The following is an 18,202-nucleotide window of genomic DNA, read 5'->3' on the forward strand; positions in this document are numbered from 1 at the left end:
TCCTTTCCCAATACCTGGAGGCCATGAGGGTCTAGATGACAGGGAATAGGTTTAATCAAAACCTTGGCAAACCTGAGTGGTTGTGGGTTTTAAGGGCCTCTGGCTCTAACTATTTCCCACCTTTAATTGTGCCTTCCCCAATCAGAATCAGCCTGCTGGATTCACGGCTTCTTTTCAAAGAGTAGGTGACAGCTACAACTAAGGGATCTTTACATTTGTGGGCTGGGGGGGGGCATGTTCATGGTAACTCATAACCCAGTCACTTCCCACTTGGAGGATTGTAATGTGGTCTACGTGATGAGCATATGGAAACTGCAACTGGTCGTGTAGTGCAGTGATCCCCAACCTTTTTATGCCGCGCCCGGTACCGCATCAGCTGGGCGCCACGGCCCGGTACCGGCATCAGCTGGGCGCCGCCATCTTGTTTTGATGAAAAGTGCTTCCGGTGACCTCACCGGAAGCACTTTTTCATCAAAAAGATGGCGGCGCATGCGCTTCGGTGAGCTTTTCCGGTAGAAATGGCTTTCTACCGAAAAGCTCACCGAAGCGCTGGTGCCGCTTATCTTTTGATGAAAAGTGCTTCCGTGAGCTTTCTCCCGAAAAGCTCACCGGAAGCACTTTTCATCAAAAAGATGGCGCCAGCAAACCAACGGCCCGGTAGGACTTGTTCCTGATCGACGTCCGACTGGACTGCAACTGGTCGTGTAGTGGAGGCAGTTTTTAGAGTTTCTTGCTACACATATAATGCTGCTGCTTTGCAAGCTGCTCTGGTTTCCAGTAGGCTACTGAGTGCAATTTAATGTGCTATTGTAATCTATTCAGATCTACATGGCACTGGTCCTGGCTAGATTTAGCAAAACCCAGCTCCCTTCTGTCAAACAACATCATTTTGTTGGAAGCTGGAATGGAGTTTTCTCAGTGGCAGTGCCTGTCCATGAACAGCATCCTCTCAAAGAACTGGACTCAGGCACCTGGACCAGGAAGTTAGATGAGCTCTGTATTGGAGTGGGTTTTTAAAAAAATTGGAATTCATGGTTTGTGTCAAGTGTCATGAGTCGTTTGTAACTGTTAGTTTTATTGTTTGCACACTGCCCACAATTACTGGAATGAGATGGGTGGTCATATAGATTACACACATACATACGGTATATACATACAAACTTAGAACACTTGCTTGAGATCTATACTGTATGATCAAAATTATATATAAATTTAGATCTCACTATCATCAAAAACTTCTGATCAAAGGGGCAATCAAACTTAGTACTGTAAGCATTACAAGCAAGGGAACTAGAAGGTCTAGATGACTTCACTTTTACAGACAATTTTTCTGTACTTATGCTTCAGATATTAACAACATATCACTCTGAAAAGACCCTGCAGCTCCCTGTATAAAATAACAATCACCACAAAAGGTACTTTTTAAAACCCATTAGATCACTTAATTTTCCAATGCCTGAATTTGTGAGGTTTTGAAACAATGATAGCTAATTCCAGTAAAGGTTACTGACCCATGTTGACGTGGAAATAACTACTCATGAAATTCAGTGTCTTCTGAGAAAGTTCTTTAGGATTGGGTTTCCCCTTCTGTAGCAATAATTCATCTGCCCTTTTTTCTTACATTTAACATAACCATTTTATCCTTATAACGCAATTATTCAGTAATGCCTCTGTATTTCCACTCGCATAACCTTTTTTCTTTTTCCTCTTAGGGAATTGCTGATTCCCACAAAGTGATTTCTGGAGAAATATTTGTAGTAGAAAAAGAAATAAATAAAAAGTAAATACTGTAAATAAATACTACAGGAATACAAACAAATGGCATGGCACCATGCCAAAGAACAGAGGGCTGGTTCCAGAATCTTTTCAGCAAATATTGCTAGGCTGTTATGTAAATTTCTGGTAAAGACATACATTAAAATAGAAGAAACTTGAACTCTAAAACCTAGCTAGTTGAAGGATAGCATTTTAAAAAAACACAACCTTTTAAGTATGTTTCATTCTAACAGTTTCTAGTGATCCTCTTTCTCTGCCCTCATGAAATTAAAAAGAACAGAGTATTATTTTGTTTCCCTCCTACAAATTTTCATTCAATCTGATGATAAAATATGGTTTAGAAATTCTTTCAAAGGGCATCTAAAACACATAGGTGGAGAGGGCCATTCTGGATGCTCTGTGTTTCATGGGACAATAACTTCTCCATAGATGTTTAGTTTGTTAGGTTTTCTACACCTCAAATAAATGTTAGTGAAAGTATTATATAAAAAAAACTTCCTCTTGATTTTTTTTTCTGGAGGGATGTCACTATCCTTGCTTAAGGAGGTGTCTGGTCCAAAGAAAAATCTGGAAATATTATCCACTGAATAACTATTCCAACAAACTTGGCAGACAAATGTCATTTGTAATTAAAGTTGCCTGGAAAGAGCTTATTGCTCTTTTTTTCCTTCTTCATTTGAGTAGCAACCTCCAGTGTGGAACACTTACTCATCCATATGGTCTCCTGGTGTTATTTAAATCTCTGACAGATCAGGGTTTGCTAAGCACATAGGGAATGAAGAAGGCTGTCCATTGGATATGTTCTTGAGGGCAATATAGGACTCATGGTGGAGACCAGGGGTGGGACAGGATGGGAGCTATCTATCCACATAAGGCAGAAAAAGACTTTTTTTTTTTTGTATTTATGGATCATAAATTGGCAGGGAAATGAGATGGTTCCACTTTTAGGGGTATGAGAGGTTTCCATGAGAAATTTAGGGGAAGATTTGAACTGTAAAGTACTACTGTATCACTGTAATATAACTTAAGGCATACTAAATGTGTAGCTAATTGATATATTATTAAAGGTAAATATATTGTTGTATTCTAGATATCTAAGAATATTTATCATAACTATGTTTCAAACAAGTTCAACAAAAAATATTTTCAGAACAGAATCAGTCTTTTGCACTACGTTTTGGCTTGAGTTTCTCATCTGGTCATATCAGCCATGCCCATCAATGAGTTGTAAGGGACATGGAAGAAAGGATAGGCCCATTTTGTGGCTTCTCTGTATTAGGTAGACTTAGCAAATTAATAGCAGTCAATGCAGCAGAATTAATACCATACTGCAGAAGAACTTATGTACATCTGTCTACCTGTCTATTTATCTGTCTGTCTATGGAACCGTAGGATTTATTTTCTGGAATCTTGACCTTTCACAGAGTTTGAAATTTATTGTTTTTATTAGCCACTAAAACATTAAAAGATACAACCTACATACCAGTATTAAAAATTCTAGTATGTCTTTTAATACGCTGATTGAATTTTTTGGTGTAATCATGAGAAGAAATTTCAGTGCATAAAGAAAGAAAAGGGAAATGGGGAAAAGATGAAATAGTGTTTTACAATGAAACATTGATCAACCCTACCACCCCCCACCCCTCAACTGATCTGAGCAAACTACATTTCATGCAGATGCATGCAAGACAGCTCCCCTCTTTGCATCTCCCTTCATCTAAATGCCAATTGCCATGCATCAGATGACTGAATGGAAATATATCATGAGACCAAAACAGCACCTCAGGTTTGTATGTTAGGCCTAAAAAGAGACCTACCTGGATATTTTCCCCACACTGTAGGCCTTACCTTAAAGAGGGACATTCACACTGAAGCAAACTTGAAAAGAGAGAATATTCACACAAAAATAAATTTATTTGGCCAGTAATTTTGGTGTTCCCATGACTATTACTATTAATAATGCATTATTAAAAGCTACTGTTTTCAAAAAAGCATTTTTTCTTGTTTCAAATAAATTGAAAAGTGATAATCCCATGCTTATGACAGGGACCAATAAGAAACTGTATATACAATGTTATGACTTCAAAGCAACTGAACAGAAAAAAAAACCTTTCCATTTAAAATGCACACATATTTTGGCACACTAGTTGTAAAAATTCTAAAAAAATGAAAATAAAATTCTTCAAATTTCCATAGGCACATTTAATTTTAAAATATTGCCTCCAGAAAGAAAGTCCCTCTTTAAGAATTGCAGCTACTGCCACCGTCAGTGTGCAACTTGGCATTTGCCACAGCATTGTGAAAACTAACAAACACTGATATTTCTGCAACTGACATATCTCAAGCTAAAGCACTTCCCATTCCTGAAACATCTCTCAAATTAGGTTACAAAAGAAAAATGTTTCACTGTGGCAAACTCCCAATCTGGTTTCTTACCATCCATTTCCCTTTCATGCAGGGTTTCTACCCTCAAGAATCAGTGAGCACTTTGTAGCCGCTGAGCATGCTCACAATGATTTGGCCTGAGATTTTGCATATTTTATATGCATATTTACATATAAAAAGATGGTGCATGTTCCTTTGCCAGAAGAAATCATCTGTTTTTAGGCTGATTGCACTTAGCATGAACATGGGCTTTCTTTTAAAGGAATAAATGCATTTAAATAGCAATAGCACTTAGACTTATATACTGTTTCACAGTGTTTTACAGCCCTCTCTAAGCGGTTTATAGAGTCAGCATATTGCCTCCAACAATCTGGGTCCTCATTTTACCGACAGAAGGACGGAAGGCTGAGTCAACCTTGAGCCTGGTGAGATTCAAATTGCCAAATATCAGTCAGCTGGCAGTCAGCAGAAGTACCTTAGTACTGTGTTTTAACCACCGCACCACCACGGCTCTTTAAATTTAATTTAAATGGAAATAAATGTTATAGGGAAAATCTAACACATCATTGGTGTTATTAGAATATGGACTACAATAATGTTTGAGACTAAACATATGGAAAAGTACAACTTTTCCAATCTTTCAATGCTAAAAATAAAATATTTGAGAAGTACACTTAGTAACCTCCAAAGAATCAATAGCTGATAGTAGTATTTATATTATCTTAGATATGGTTTATTTTGTAAAGTTGATAAGCTGCTCCAATTGAAGCTGACTCTTAAGTGTCCTGAATAGACTCTTAAGTGTCTTAAGTGCATGACTCTCAAGCAGAAATGAAGCATTGGTTTATCGAGGAAATTAATATTCTTACAATTTGTTGTCTCCCTAGGACTGCAAAAATAGATGGCTGGAAGAAACTGGCCATCAAGCATTTAGCACAGCCTTTTTTCCCAGGTACTTCATGATCAGAACATTCAAGATTTTTATGAATCACTTAAAATTATTGCATCAAGGCATAAATTAGTACAAATCCTGAACTGGATTATTTGTGATGAGGATTCAACCAGTACACCACAAATGCTTGGTCAAAGAGGAAAACCAGCCAAGTCAAGTTGTTTACAGAAGCACATTAGGAACACTTGAAATACAAAGTCTCCTATTTGGAAGAGGGGAAAAAAAATCCCTGACCATCTGTCCTCAATAATCTGAAAAAAACGGGGAAATCTTAGAGGTTACTATGAAACAAAATGTATTTAAAATCTTTCTCTTTTGAAATAAGTCAGAAAAAAGAAGGGAAACTTTAATTCTGATATAGCAAGAAGGATCTACATTATATTTTTATACAAGATCACTTGCAGAATGAGGAAATAATAATTCATACACACAATGCAGGTTAATCTCCCTGCCTGTAATTTTCCTGATAAAGTGGATTACATGTCCACCATTTCAAGCCAGCATGAGGGAAGTGATGGCAATTGTAGTGGAGCAGGGTGAAGAAGCAATTCAGGAAGAACAACTGTAAACATATCCAGCACTCCAACCCCCCCACTGGGGGTAAGAGATGCTGGCTGGAAAATCTGAGCGTTGTAGTCCAAAACCAGTGGAGGGCTCCAAGTTGTGTTCTCTTCTGGCAGCATCTGAGGTAATTTGGGGAAGCTTTACATTGAACTTCATTTTGCTGAAAAAGGCTTCCTTCTGATCAGAAATTTATAGGATTGTGATCAAATCAAGCTATGGTTTTTGTGGCAGAATTCTATGCAGGATTATTTGGAAGTAAATTCTAGTAAAATTTGCTTTTCCCTTTCAAATGGCACAGATAGGAGTGCTCTGAATATTCATTAGTTTACAGTAAGTCTGATTAAGTAGTGTTCTCCTCAGGTCTTATTTCAAATTTCAAACAATCTATATTTCAAAGAGTTCACTGAAATTCTCTTCTTAAGTTTTCTGACAAACCCAAACAGCCCTCTCATTCATGTCTTATCCTTCTTTCTTGCATTTAAGCAAACAATCTTAAGAGCTCTTCTCCCTGTTCTCTGAAGAGGTTGCTCCAGGACCAGTTGTAGGTCCCTTCATTCAATGCTGCTGTAACTTCAAACTGTCACTGAAAGAATATGAATAAATGGACACACAAACACGCATACAGGTAGTCCTGAACTTATGACTATTCATTTATTGAAAATTATAATGGCCTTGGAAAATGTGACTTGCAACTTGTACTCGCAGTTATGACCGTTACAATGGCAAAAAAGACCCATTGGCAAAGCTGGATTTGTTTAAGAACCATGTGATTTGCTTAACGCCTGTGCTGATTTGCTTAATGAGCATCATTAAAAACCATTCTAAATTCATGTCTGATTCAATTTGCAATGACTTGCAATGAAAATTCTGGTCTCAATTACAGTCATGAGTTGAGGATTAAACTGTATATTCTTCCTAGCATTTTTCATGCAATTGCAGTTTCCACTTTTTTTTTTTTTTTTGATCAACCAAGTTACCCAAAGAGATACATAACATTTTGGGGTGTGATGACGTTTGATGAAAAAGCAGTAATGGAGTGGGGTTAGGAATAAACATATTTACAAGCAATGTACACAAAATTAAAGCGAACTACGCTGGGCATCCTTAATCAAATTGTGTAGAGTTTTCCTATTTACAGTGTAAAAAATAATGTTCTGGCTATATTTCCAGGCAGGAGATTAATTTGGAATGTTGAATTTGGTAGAAGAAAGATGAATTTCTTTGTGCGCTGGGCAATATTCTTCTGTGATTTTACACTATAACAAAGTGAGCATGATAATCTAACATAATCCAATTCATACCTCAAACAGCAGTAGTGGATTAGAAGGCAGTAATGAGAGCAAAAGATCCCTGAACAGTCTCTATGAATAAATATTTTGATTTCATAAAAGCTGAGGAGTATTTTTACAAAGAAATCTACTACAGGTTTTTTAAAATTCATTTTGCACTCCAATACCCCAGTAATGAATGCAGATTCATCTATATTCACCCTCCTGTATTTCAGCCTTAACACTGAGCACATATCATTGGCTATGAATTACCTCCCTTTCCCTTCATTATTCTACTTGACATCACAAGTATCTAGACTTCAGCCTAGATAAGTATCCCTAAGTCATGGAGATGATCAGAGGAAGATCCAGCTAACTACACACTGGTGGTTTATGCTGAGAGTAAAAACTTAATGCAAGCATTTAATTGCCTACAAAAATGCCTACACTTTATTTCAGCTATTAGTTGGAGAAGCAATAAAAGTATAAACAGAAACGCAACACATATCTGTGTTTATCCACTTCTTCCCTCTTTTCATGCAGATCTGAAATCAGTGCTATATTTGACTATTATTAATTTGGCTAAGAATGAGAAAATGTGAAGGAGAAATAATAAAATAAAGCACACATAAAAGCCAGCAAGTGATATATTTCATGCTCAGAGGAAAAGAGGTTAACAATACCAGGAAATGCAAGGTGTTTTTTTTTACTCTATGTTCAATTTTTGTCAGTCTTTTAGTGAACACTGGAGAAAAAAATGAAAGCTTAAAAAATGCCCACATTTAAATGGTATGAATAGATTGGCTTAGAATGAAATAGCCTCAATTTATTTATTTATTTATTAAGAAATTTTATATGACCACTCCACTCACCCTTGGTAATTCTGGGTGGCTTATAATAAAACTCCAATACAAAACCCAATAACTCCCTACCCCAGTCAATGTTCAATATACATACAAATAACATACAATAGAGAGCTAGAACTGAGTGAGAATTGTGACAAGGAAACCAAAATGAGGCCCCACTTGAATATGCATGTTCTAGTCTTTCATCATTCAAGATTTCATGGCTGTTTATTTGTCAGTGAGAACTCTTTCAGATATGCATAGATTGACATTAAGTACTATGAAAAAGAGCTCTTTATGAGAAATATTCTGAATGGCTAACTCAGCCATGAAAGTAACTTCTTATCTGATGATCTTACATAGACACAGTATAAATTGGGATCTTGTTTAGGAAAATGATATTGGATATTTGCTGATGAACTTTATCATTGGGAAATATATTCTTTTGAATAAAGAAAATACATTTTTTTCAGCACTATATATTAACAATATTAGGATCTTGAATAAGAAAAGAGACCATAAACTGGATTTCATTATAGCATTTGCCAAGTCTCCAGTGAATCAGGACTAAGGAAAAAATAGCAAGGGGATTTTTTTTAAAAAAAATCAACCCATATTTATTGCTTTATAAATAACTCAGGGTGTTGAATATACTAATACTTCCTCCACCTCCTGTTTTCCCCAAAACAACGAATTCTATGCAGTGAGTGAATTGGGCTGAGAGAGAGTGACTGGCCTAAAGTAACCCAGTCTGCTTTCATGCCTTAAGGCAGGACTGGAACTCGCAGCCTCCTGGTTTCTACGCCAGTGCCTTAATCACTACACCAAACTGAATTTCTTGAGTTTTTATAGAATTAGAATTTATTTATTTAGAAAATATATATGTCTGCCCACTCACAAACAGCGACTCTGGGTGGCTTACAAAAAATAAAAACCCAATTATAACAATAAAAATAAACAACATACAACAAAAAGAATTCAGAGTTACTAGCAGTGTTAGTCAACCATCTCAGTCAATCCGAAACAAGAGTGAAACATCTAGCATCTAAGCAAAACAATATATGACAGTCATAAATATGATTCCCAATTGATGCAGATATTAATATATTACATGAAAGAATACCTATTCCAATATGAGTTTTGGATACTGAGGGTACCTTCACATATTTAGATTAATATGTGAAGCATGATTATCTTAGCTGTGTTTTCAGTGACAATAAGTGGCAGCATGAAAACATGGTAACTTATTCCATAACACAAAATTAATGGTTTTAGATATAAAGGTTATCAGATGATGATGACAATGATTTACTTTCAAAAAAAGGATAGCATAAGTTCTTGATCATTTCCACATTCAGTGTTTCATTAACAAGTATGACACATAGTTCTAAGAAAAACAATTAATCCACTTTCCTTGGTATGGCAAAAATTTGACCATGTTAACAGTTCTATTGCACTTCTGCAACCTTACTATCATAAAGGTAATCAGACAGTTTTTATAGTATGTTATGCAAGTTCTCTTGCCCAACTCAATACTTACAATCCGAGGTTTGAAGGGTGGCTTAATTTTCCTTTGTTCTAGAAGAACCCAGTCAATTTCTTTGAAGAATGGATGCTGTTTAATGGCATCTTCACCGTTCTGAGATGCCACACAGCCCAGGCGTTTGTTTGGGTTTTTTGTCATGAACTGCATGGAAAACAAATAACCAATTTCAGTTACTGGAAAAATTGTATAAAGTGGCAAGATACAGCAAGACAAACTCTGGGAAAAGCAGAAACATCTTGCAAAATATTATATTTGCATTAGTCTTTCTTACGCCTTTCCTAACTCAGTAGAGTTTTGAACTTTCTGTTATTATTCTATGGTAACTGCAGTTGTCTTTATTGATCTGAGGTAGACCATTTCGAAACATTATACAGTAATAAACCACAGCAACTCTTAAATCAGGTTAATATGTACTTAAATCAATGTTATGTTTTACTGTGCTTTTTATTGCATTCAAATTTATATACAAGGGGTAAAATTTTAATATACGAATGAGTCAGAAAAAAGAGTACATTTGGCTAATATAATAATCTAGACTATGATCCAAATGCTGTGCAATTTTCATAGACAAGAATTGACAGATTCACTAAATATTCCAAAACTGAATGTCACCATTTTACTACTCTTTATTAATGGGTACATGGAGAGCATATTGTTTGATCACTGAGAATGTAAACAATTGACAGATCGATAGCGAAGGAATAGAGAAAGGTAGAAGATGACCATCTGAAACAAAGCAACCTCTTGTATTTTCTTTTAATCGAGATGGTGAGATGGTGAAATCCAAGCTGAGCTACCCACAAAAGAGTATACTATGTCATTTAAAACTGGGGCAGAAATACAGTACATCTGGGTATAACAAATAGTATAGATGAAATTGTTGGTTCAAGAAGATAGATACAAAGACTCAAAAACAGAAACCACAGTAGAACCAAAAAACATTAACAGGTGTTGTAAAGGGAAAAAAAACCAGGCTATTTTTCAATTAACACAAATACATTTTAATCAGCACAAAATGTGTTTGGCCCTAACAGGATTGAAATGAAAAAGCTGCTATTTTAGTAACATCAACAGAAGGGAAGCAGGATTGAACAGGAGAATCCTTAGAGAAGGGCTGTCAAATTCCTGGCCTGCGAGCCAGATGCATCATGCATTGGCCACGCCCATTCCTGGTTTAGCAAAGGGGGGAAAGTCCTGATATGTCACGTGATGTCACTGTGACAACATGAGTTTGACACCCTGGCTTAGAGAAATGAACCTTAACTACAAGCTTGGTTAACATTCATCATCCCCTTGAAATAGAGCAATAAAAAAAAAAACATGGAACAGCCAGGACACTGAAATTATTATTTTTTTAACGTGTGATATGGCTGATAGAATATGCTATGCTTACATCTAGCACTTCTTATTCAAATGTGACTTGGGAATATAAAGTGCTGGAGCATGGAAGAAATACCTAATCAAAGAATTTTATTCTTAGTGAATTGTGCCTTTTAAACATTAAAATGTCAAACAGATCCATCCACTAACTATACCGTATATTAAAGAGGTAATTGAAATCCTTGTCTGTTTCCATGAGATCTGGCAAATAATTATTTACATTAAAAATATCTTCAAGAAAATGATGTTACATCTAAACAGCCCCTGCACAAGAGCAGCACCTCTCTGCTATTCATCACATCAGATAGTTGTTTTTCATACTTTTGTATGAATATGAAAAATATTCCAGACAAAATCTGGAAAGCAACTACAAATAATATAGAGCATATTGTTGAGGGATCTAGGAAGATCCATGTCTTATTTAAAGTATTCAGTGATAAGAGCAAAAATCTCAAAATATTTTTTTTCATTATTACAATGATTGCCAAACTCATTATATACACCACAAGTATATGAACTGATGTGGACGCTTTTTGGGAGAGGACTGAACTTTTTTTAACAGAAGAGATGAGCTAAGATTATTGGTGCAATAATATTGCTGGATAAAATTCCCAGTCTTTCTTCCCATTTCTGAAAGGCTTTTTGTTCCCCTCCTACTCTCTTGATGAGTTAAACCAATCCAGGCTTTAATGCTCTTAACTAAAAAAAATAAAAATAAAAATTCCTACCAATAACTGATGGGAAATTACATGAATGTTTGGTTGTTTGCCAGCAAATTTCATTGGTACAATCTTAGTGGTCTCTGAATGCTGCAAGAAAGGTGATAGGGCAGCTTATGCATCTCACTTGCCAAGACCTCTCATAAAACCTGTATTTCAGATTTCCTTTAATCAGAGAGGACGACAACTGAGCCTACGTTTTTTTTGGAATGCAAAGTATATTTCCCACTGCCAAGCCTTGGCTCCTTTACTCCTCATTTTGTCTTATTTTCAAGAGAACTAATATTAAGTTTTTAAAAAGTAAAAGGGTTTTTGAATGCCACAAAGTCATAAGATGTGTAAACATTCTAAAAATTCAGAGTGGTATCTTTCACAAAACCTCAGAAATTAATATGCTCTCCATCATCCAGCACTGAAGATCAGTTCAGAGAAATTAAATCCCAGATTTTCCACTGTTGTTCCTGCCACCCTCCCCAAGTTTCAAAATATCTTCAGTTTCCGAGTCTGGATATTTTTTGTTTGGAAACTGTAAATAAATTGCCACATAATAGTGCAATAAAATAAATAAAATTGAGTAGAAACCAAAAATCATTCTGCCAAAGCTACTCAAAGTACTTTTAAAAATCTTAACAGGATTCCAATTTAAAGTGCCCGAAGAACAAAGCCCTCATCTAACAGTACAATGTAAGGAAACAAAGTGTTCCAAAGCTAATCCCTTGTTAATATTCGGCAGTCAAGTACATAGACGCCCCTCCATTTCCTCTGTTTTTCCTGCTCTTCGGTTAATTCATATTGCTAAAGAACAAGATGAACAGCCCAGGTTTCAAACATTAATCTAAGGCTAAAGCTCACCCCAGAGAAGTTTTCTTTCTGTTGTCATAAGATGCTGTTTGCATGGTGGGTGGGAAAAGCCCTCACATTATTTCTCTTCCGAGTAAGAAATGCGGTAACAATCAATATGTGCTTAAATGACTTTATGGATGAGCCTTCTTCTCACTTCCATAAATGTCTACAGAGGAGACCTTCCCCTATCAATAGATCTCCATACCATTGAGGATCCCAATTCCCCAGAGTCTTCCCTTTCCTAGAAACCTTCTATAGTTAGCAGAGGTTCAACCTTCTAGGAATTCACTATCTGCATATAGAGGACAAAATGAAGTGGATGAAATTAGCATGCTCATTTCTTTCTCCTCGATGTGTCAGTGAACTTCACTGTGAAGGGCTTATTTCAAAATTTAAGTAACTAACTATGAGGGGTGATCTTAGCTATCATGCAATTAAGGAAACAAAGGCTATTTCAAATTCTATTCCACATATTCTTCACCTCCCAATAAGTTCCTCCAAGATTCTCTTGGCTGATTGTACTCTATACCATGGGCATAATTTTACTGGTATTTACTAGCGAAACCGTTGCACAAAATATCTCTATGATAATGAATGGATTGTCTGACTTTTGCTGGATTCTAAATAGGAACTTTCCTGGCTTTATGTTCAGATAGAAACATTAGGTTTGCAGCAAGGTTTTAGATTTTCCAGTACAACTGACTACATATTCAAAACTGTTTTTTATTTTTAAAAAACCAATAAAACATGTGGATGTGGACTATCAGGATATAAATGTTCAAAGTCCAAACTCTCAGAAAACTGATGTGGTTATATTCCCATCCCTGGACTGAGTTCCCATTCCACATACAGCCTTTTTTTAGCTACAGTACTTTGGAGAGATTTGCCCTCATAATTTATTTTTACTAAACAGTTCTCACTAGCTTGCTAATCTTCCACCCTTTGGCAGTGTTCTTTTCCACTGCCAAAACAACAGGCAGAGTTGTTTTGTCAGTGTAAGGAACAGCATGAGGACAATTAAATGTATATTTTATGGATGTTACAATATTTTATTTTGAGCAAAGTGCAGTGTTACCTGTTCCAGGGAATTAACTGGGAATTAACTTTTGGTTAGGAACTCATCCATTAAACGTAAATCCCTTGTAGAACCCACTCATCTTAAAATAAAGATATGAAATGTACTGAAACTATCTTCATCCTTATTTTGCCACCTTTTTCAAAAAAAAATCTTCAAGATCAAGAACATTCTTTGAATGCTAATCAATAAATTCTAATTGACATTTGCCCAGAAGCAGTGGTGGTAAGAAACACAGGATCATCTGCCAGAAAAAGTAGCTGACTTTTAAGTCAGCATGATGACGGATCAGCATGTCATTTTGTTAAATATCTTTTGGATTGGGGCCCATCTGTGTGGGACTTGCATCCACAGTTGCATAATTCTGTCTTCATTTTAGCCAAACATATAATCTGAGTATTCAGCTTTATGAGGCACTCCAGTTTGCTTGTGTTTTTGGTTCTTCCTGAAACATGATTCTCTCAAGTACAGGCATGTATACAGATATACAGATACAAAGAACACAAACATTTTGTCTCTTTCCCACAAGAAGTTTAATTCATCCCAGACCCTTGTATACGGACAATGGCTCTCTGAACTATACTTGAACTCCCAGGGGTGGCTGTTCCTCAAATGTTCTAGGAAAAACTAAAATTTAAAAAGAAAAATAGATAATCTTACAGATTTCAAAATGCTGACAGCTTCTTTGCTAAGCCATACTGGATATAGCACATCATCATGTAGGATAGACTCAAAGAGGTCATCTTCATTATCAGCTTCAAAGGGAGGTTGTCCAGCCATCATCTCATACATGAGAACCCCCAGGGCCCACCAGTCCACGGAAGGACCATATTCTAATTCCTGGAGAATCTGTTAGGAGAAATCAAGAAAAAGAAAGAGAGAAATCAATGGATAAAAATGCACAATGTGGACAAGTCATATTGCCTGCTATTTGAAGAAAACAGAATGCAGAGAAGAGCAACAAAGATGATTCGAGGTCTGGAGGCCAAACTATATGAAGAACGGTTGTGGGAACTAGGTATGCCTAGTCTAGTGAAGAGAAGAACCAGGGGTGACATGATAGTTGTCTTCCAATACTTGAGGGGCTGTCAGAAGAGAAGGGGGGGTCAATCTATTCTCCAAAACACCTGATGGCAGGTTAAGAAATAACAGGTGGAATATATTAAAGGGAGATCTTACCTAGAATTAAGACATTTCCTGACAATCAGAACAACTAATCATTGGACCCACTTGCAACCAGAAGTCGTGGGTGTTCCATCACTGGAGGTGATAGAAGAAAAGATTGAACAACCATTTTCTTGGAATGGTATAGGGTCCTGCTCAACTAGGGGATTGGCTAAAAGACCTCCAAGGTCCTTTCCAACTCTGTTTTTCCATGATTTTATGAAATTATTTTTTAAAGCCAGTTTTAATGAAACTCACTTGGACCTTAAATTAAAACCTGTAAATTCTTTGAAAAAGTTTCAGTGTGACACAATGTCTGCCCATTGTTTATCAGTGAGAATGTTATTCTACCCACCCAGTATACTCATAATACACTAAACCTAGTTGTATATCAATGAAGCTACATGAAAGTAGATTTACACAAGAAAAGAAAAAGCAGTTCTTCACTTAGGAAACTGTTAACTTACAGAATTGCCAATCAGATGATATGATTAAATCTGATGATGGACATCACCTAATTCTACTCCAAAGGAAGCTAGCAAGTTCATGTGAAAAAAAAAAGATTGAAAAGTCAGTGATCCTTATGGGTTATTCCTGTCTTTAGAGGCAGAAGTCTGCTATCAAACTCCTATCATGGTTGTAAACTTTACTGTTGTTGGCTGTAATATGAAAAAACACTAGAAGAGATAGGCCTTCATTCTGCTCCGACAGAGTTTCTCCTGTGTTTTATGTGTTTCACAAGATGGAATTGCTTTCTGAATGGTACTGGAAAATTTGTATGGGAAGTACCCATTAATCCTCTTTTTTTGTTTAACCAAGTTCCTATTGTGATGTACTACAGTCATCATCATATTCAATCCCAAATAGGATTACATAGAAAAAAAATCAGTTTCAGTTTTTCATGGAGGGATAATTAAACTAGCATCATAAAATAGAGTTCTATACACTTCAATGCATACTATTATACCTCTGGAGCTATGTAATCAGGTGTTCCACAAAAGGTAGTAGTTGTTACTCCATTCAAAATTCCTTCCTTGCACATTCCAAAGTCAGCTAGTTTGCAATGGCCTTCTGCATCCAAAAGAATGTTGTCCAGTTTCAGGTCCCTTGAATAAGAAACAATCAGGAAGCTCTTAGCAATAAATAAAGGGAGGAATTAATGTATCCACTGTGAAGAGAAACCTTTGCCATATTCTAATATAATACAAGTTTTAAATAGAGAATGTGGAGTACTCTCAAACTATATCTTACTTCATAGTATTTTAAGATCCTCCCAAAGAAAAGTGTGATTTTTTTCATCTTTTCTACAAGCAAAGTGCATTTATCACTATTGCAGATGTCACATACATATTTGATATGATCATCTATACCAGGGGTGTCAAACTCAAACGGCTGCATCAGGGTTGTGTTTGATACATCTAATTTCATTTTAAAAATTGAGCGTTTTTTTTAACACTTTGAAGTCAGAATTTTATGAGCTAAAAGCTTCATGAAATCTGCTCAAAAGGAACACCCAGATATTCTATTAATTGCAAAAAATATAGCACATCTTTATCAAATTGTGCATTTCAAGGAGACCCTAAGAAAACAGATGCTAACGCAGTTTTTACACAGTATAAAGGTAAATAGATTTCTGTAAATTTGAATGTAAACTTTCTATTTATTTACAGTTCTTTACATAATTTAAATAAAATCATGAATATGACAGATACCAAATTATGAATATCCTTTCAGTATGTTGTAAAACCTCTAAACATTTCCTGTAGCACAATAAGAATTTTTCTATCCTAAGAACAAGTCAAAGAAACAATGATTGCTTGGGGGAAGAATTTTGGTTATGGAATTGATCTAGAGATATGGCAAAAATTGTGGTCTCAAATTATAAAATGACAATGTCAACAGCATATAAAGAAAATTTGTATAAGATGTTTTACAGGTGGCATTTCCCCCCAACAAGAATAGCAAGAATGTTCAAGAACAAATCTGAAAAATGTTGGAAATGTCATCAGGTACCTGGCTCATATTACCATATGTGGTGGACTTGTGCGGATGCCAAAAAATATTGGACTAAAATCTACACATGGGTGGAAAAAATGACAAAAAAGCATATAGACTTGAAACCAGAGATATTTTTATTGGGAATTTTACCTGAAATATATAGTAAAGAATTGAAATATTTGATTGTAAATGTATTAACAGTAGCTAGGATTGTATTTGCTAAAAACTGGAAAAATGAGAAAATACCAACACAGGAGGAAGCTATTAAGAAAATATTGGAATGTGCTGAAATGAGTAGATTGACATTTGAAATCAGAGAACAAGAAGATAAACAATTTTATAAAATTTGGGATCTTTTCTATCAATGGTTAGACAATAAAACATGGTAATGAAATATGCAAATTTTTAGAACATAATGAATATATAAAGATGTATTTTTATTATATCTACAAAATGATTATAGGATAGATTTGAGATGATAATATGAACTGTCATAAAACAAATTAAGTAAAATATGGATTATCTTGTAAAACATGAATGAATAATAGTATAGTCAAATGATTGATTAACAATGATATTAATGTATTTAGGAATATTTGATTGACAATATGAGAACATATACAATGTAATTGTAATTGAAGATTACAAAGTGGAAGCACAAAACAATTTGTAAACCAATCGACACACTGTATGCACATATATGGAAGATGGTTTGATGTTTTTATGTTGTGTTTGTTTGTTTGTCTTAAAAACAATAAAACTTTTTAAAAAAAGAATTTTTCTATCCTTGCTTATCATTGTCCCATTGTCCCACTCCCCAAACCTTCCTTGCAGAATTCTTCTAGCTCAGAAATATTCTTAGATCTCTTTGCATCCACTGCATTTTTGAGGTCTCAGTGACATTCAAATGGCTGTGAAGGCCATTCCAAAGCATATTTTTTTTCTTTTCCTGCAACTATTGTAAGGTTGAAATAGTTTTCAATTTTAATTTCTTCACTGGATTAGGACATTAACTTCAAGGATAAACTGATATTCTTTCCTTCCCTTCACACAATATTTTCTCTGCCACTAGCTGCCAGGAAACCCCAAAATACAACAGAACCATCTTCATGTTTCACAATTAGCAAGGCACTCTTTTTTTAAAATTTCACCTTTTTCTCTCTGAATGTCATCTTGTGTAGTTGTGATCAAACAGTTCAAATTTTGTTTCATCTGTCAAAAACACCTTGTCCAAAATGTTTCAATTTTATCACATTTCACTGGTATATTATTTCCCTGAATCTGGTGCTGTATATTGTTGACAAATACCAGTCTTTAAATCTGTATCCACAAAAGCACATAAAGCTGGTAGCTTAAAAGAAAGTAAAAACTTTTTCAAACATTGGGAACTTGGAACTCAAAAGAGACAGGCTTAAATAAGCAACACAAAATTCTGTTCACTGAACAATTTCAAATGATAATAAACAATAGTTTATCATTCGCTTGAAGTGGTTGGGGTAACTTCTATGTAGGTGCCATAATGTTTTTATTTCTTCTTTCTGTCTTTTATAGAATATATTATTTGATATGCTTTTGGTAGTCTATTTCTCCATTGAAACTTTAGTGGGTTTAAATAAGGATAAGATGAATTTATCCAATGATAACTTTATCTTTAAAAGGCATTTTGCCATTTTATTAGCTAAAAAGG

At 35.3% G+C, this 18,202-nt stretch overlaps 1 protein-coding gene across 1 annotated transcript in view; it reads right to left on the reverse strand.

Annotated features, from left to right (window-relative positions):
- The window catches only part of PRKCE (protein kinase C epsilon), a 321,247-nt gene that overhangs the window by 14,615 nt on the left and 288,430 nt on the right, over positions 1-18,202 (reverse strand). The window contains exons 14-16 of the mRNA XM_087962734.1: positions 15,485-15,623; positions 14,014-14,202; positions 9,331-9,477 (exon numbers count right to left, since the gene is read on the reverse strand). Of these exons, the coding sequence (XP_087818860.1) occupies positions 9,331-9,477; positions 14,014-14,202; positions 15,485-15,623 (475 nt within the window). The remainder of the gene's footprint in view (positions 1-9,330; positions 9,478-14,013; positions 14,203-15,484; positions 15,624-18,202) is intronic.

Source organism: Notechis scutatus, chromosome 1 (assembly GCF_049901735.1).
Source record: "Notechis scutatus isolate UNSWTSFEM ecotype Mainland chromosome 1, rNotScu1.2, whole genome shotgun sequence".
NCBI classification, from domain to species: Eukaryota; Metazoa; Chordata; class Lepidosauria; order Squamata; family Elapidae; genus Notechis; species Notechis scutatus.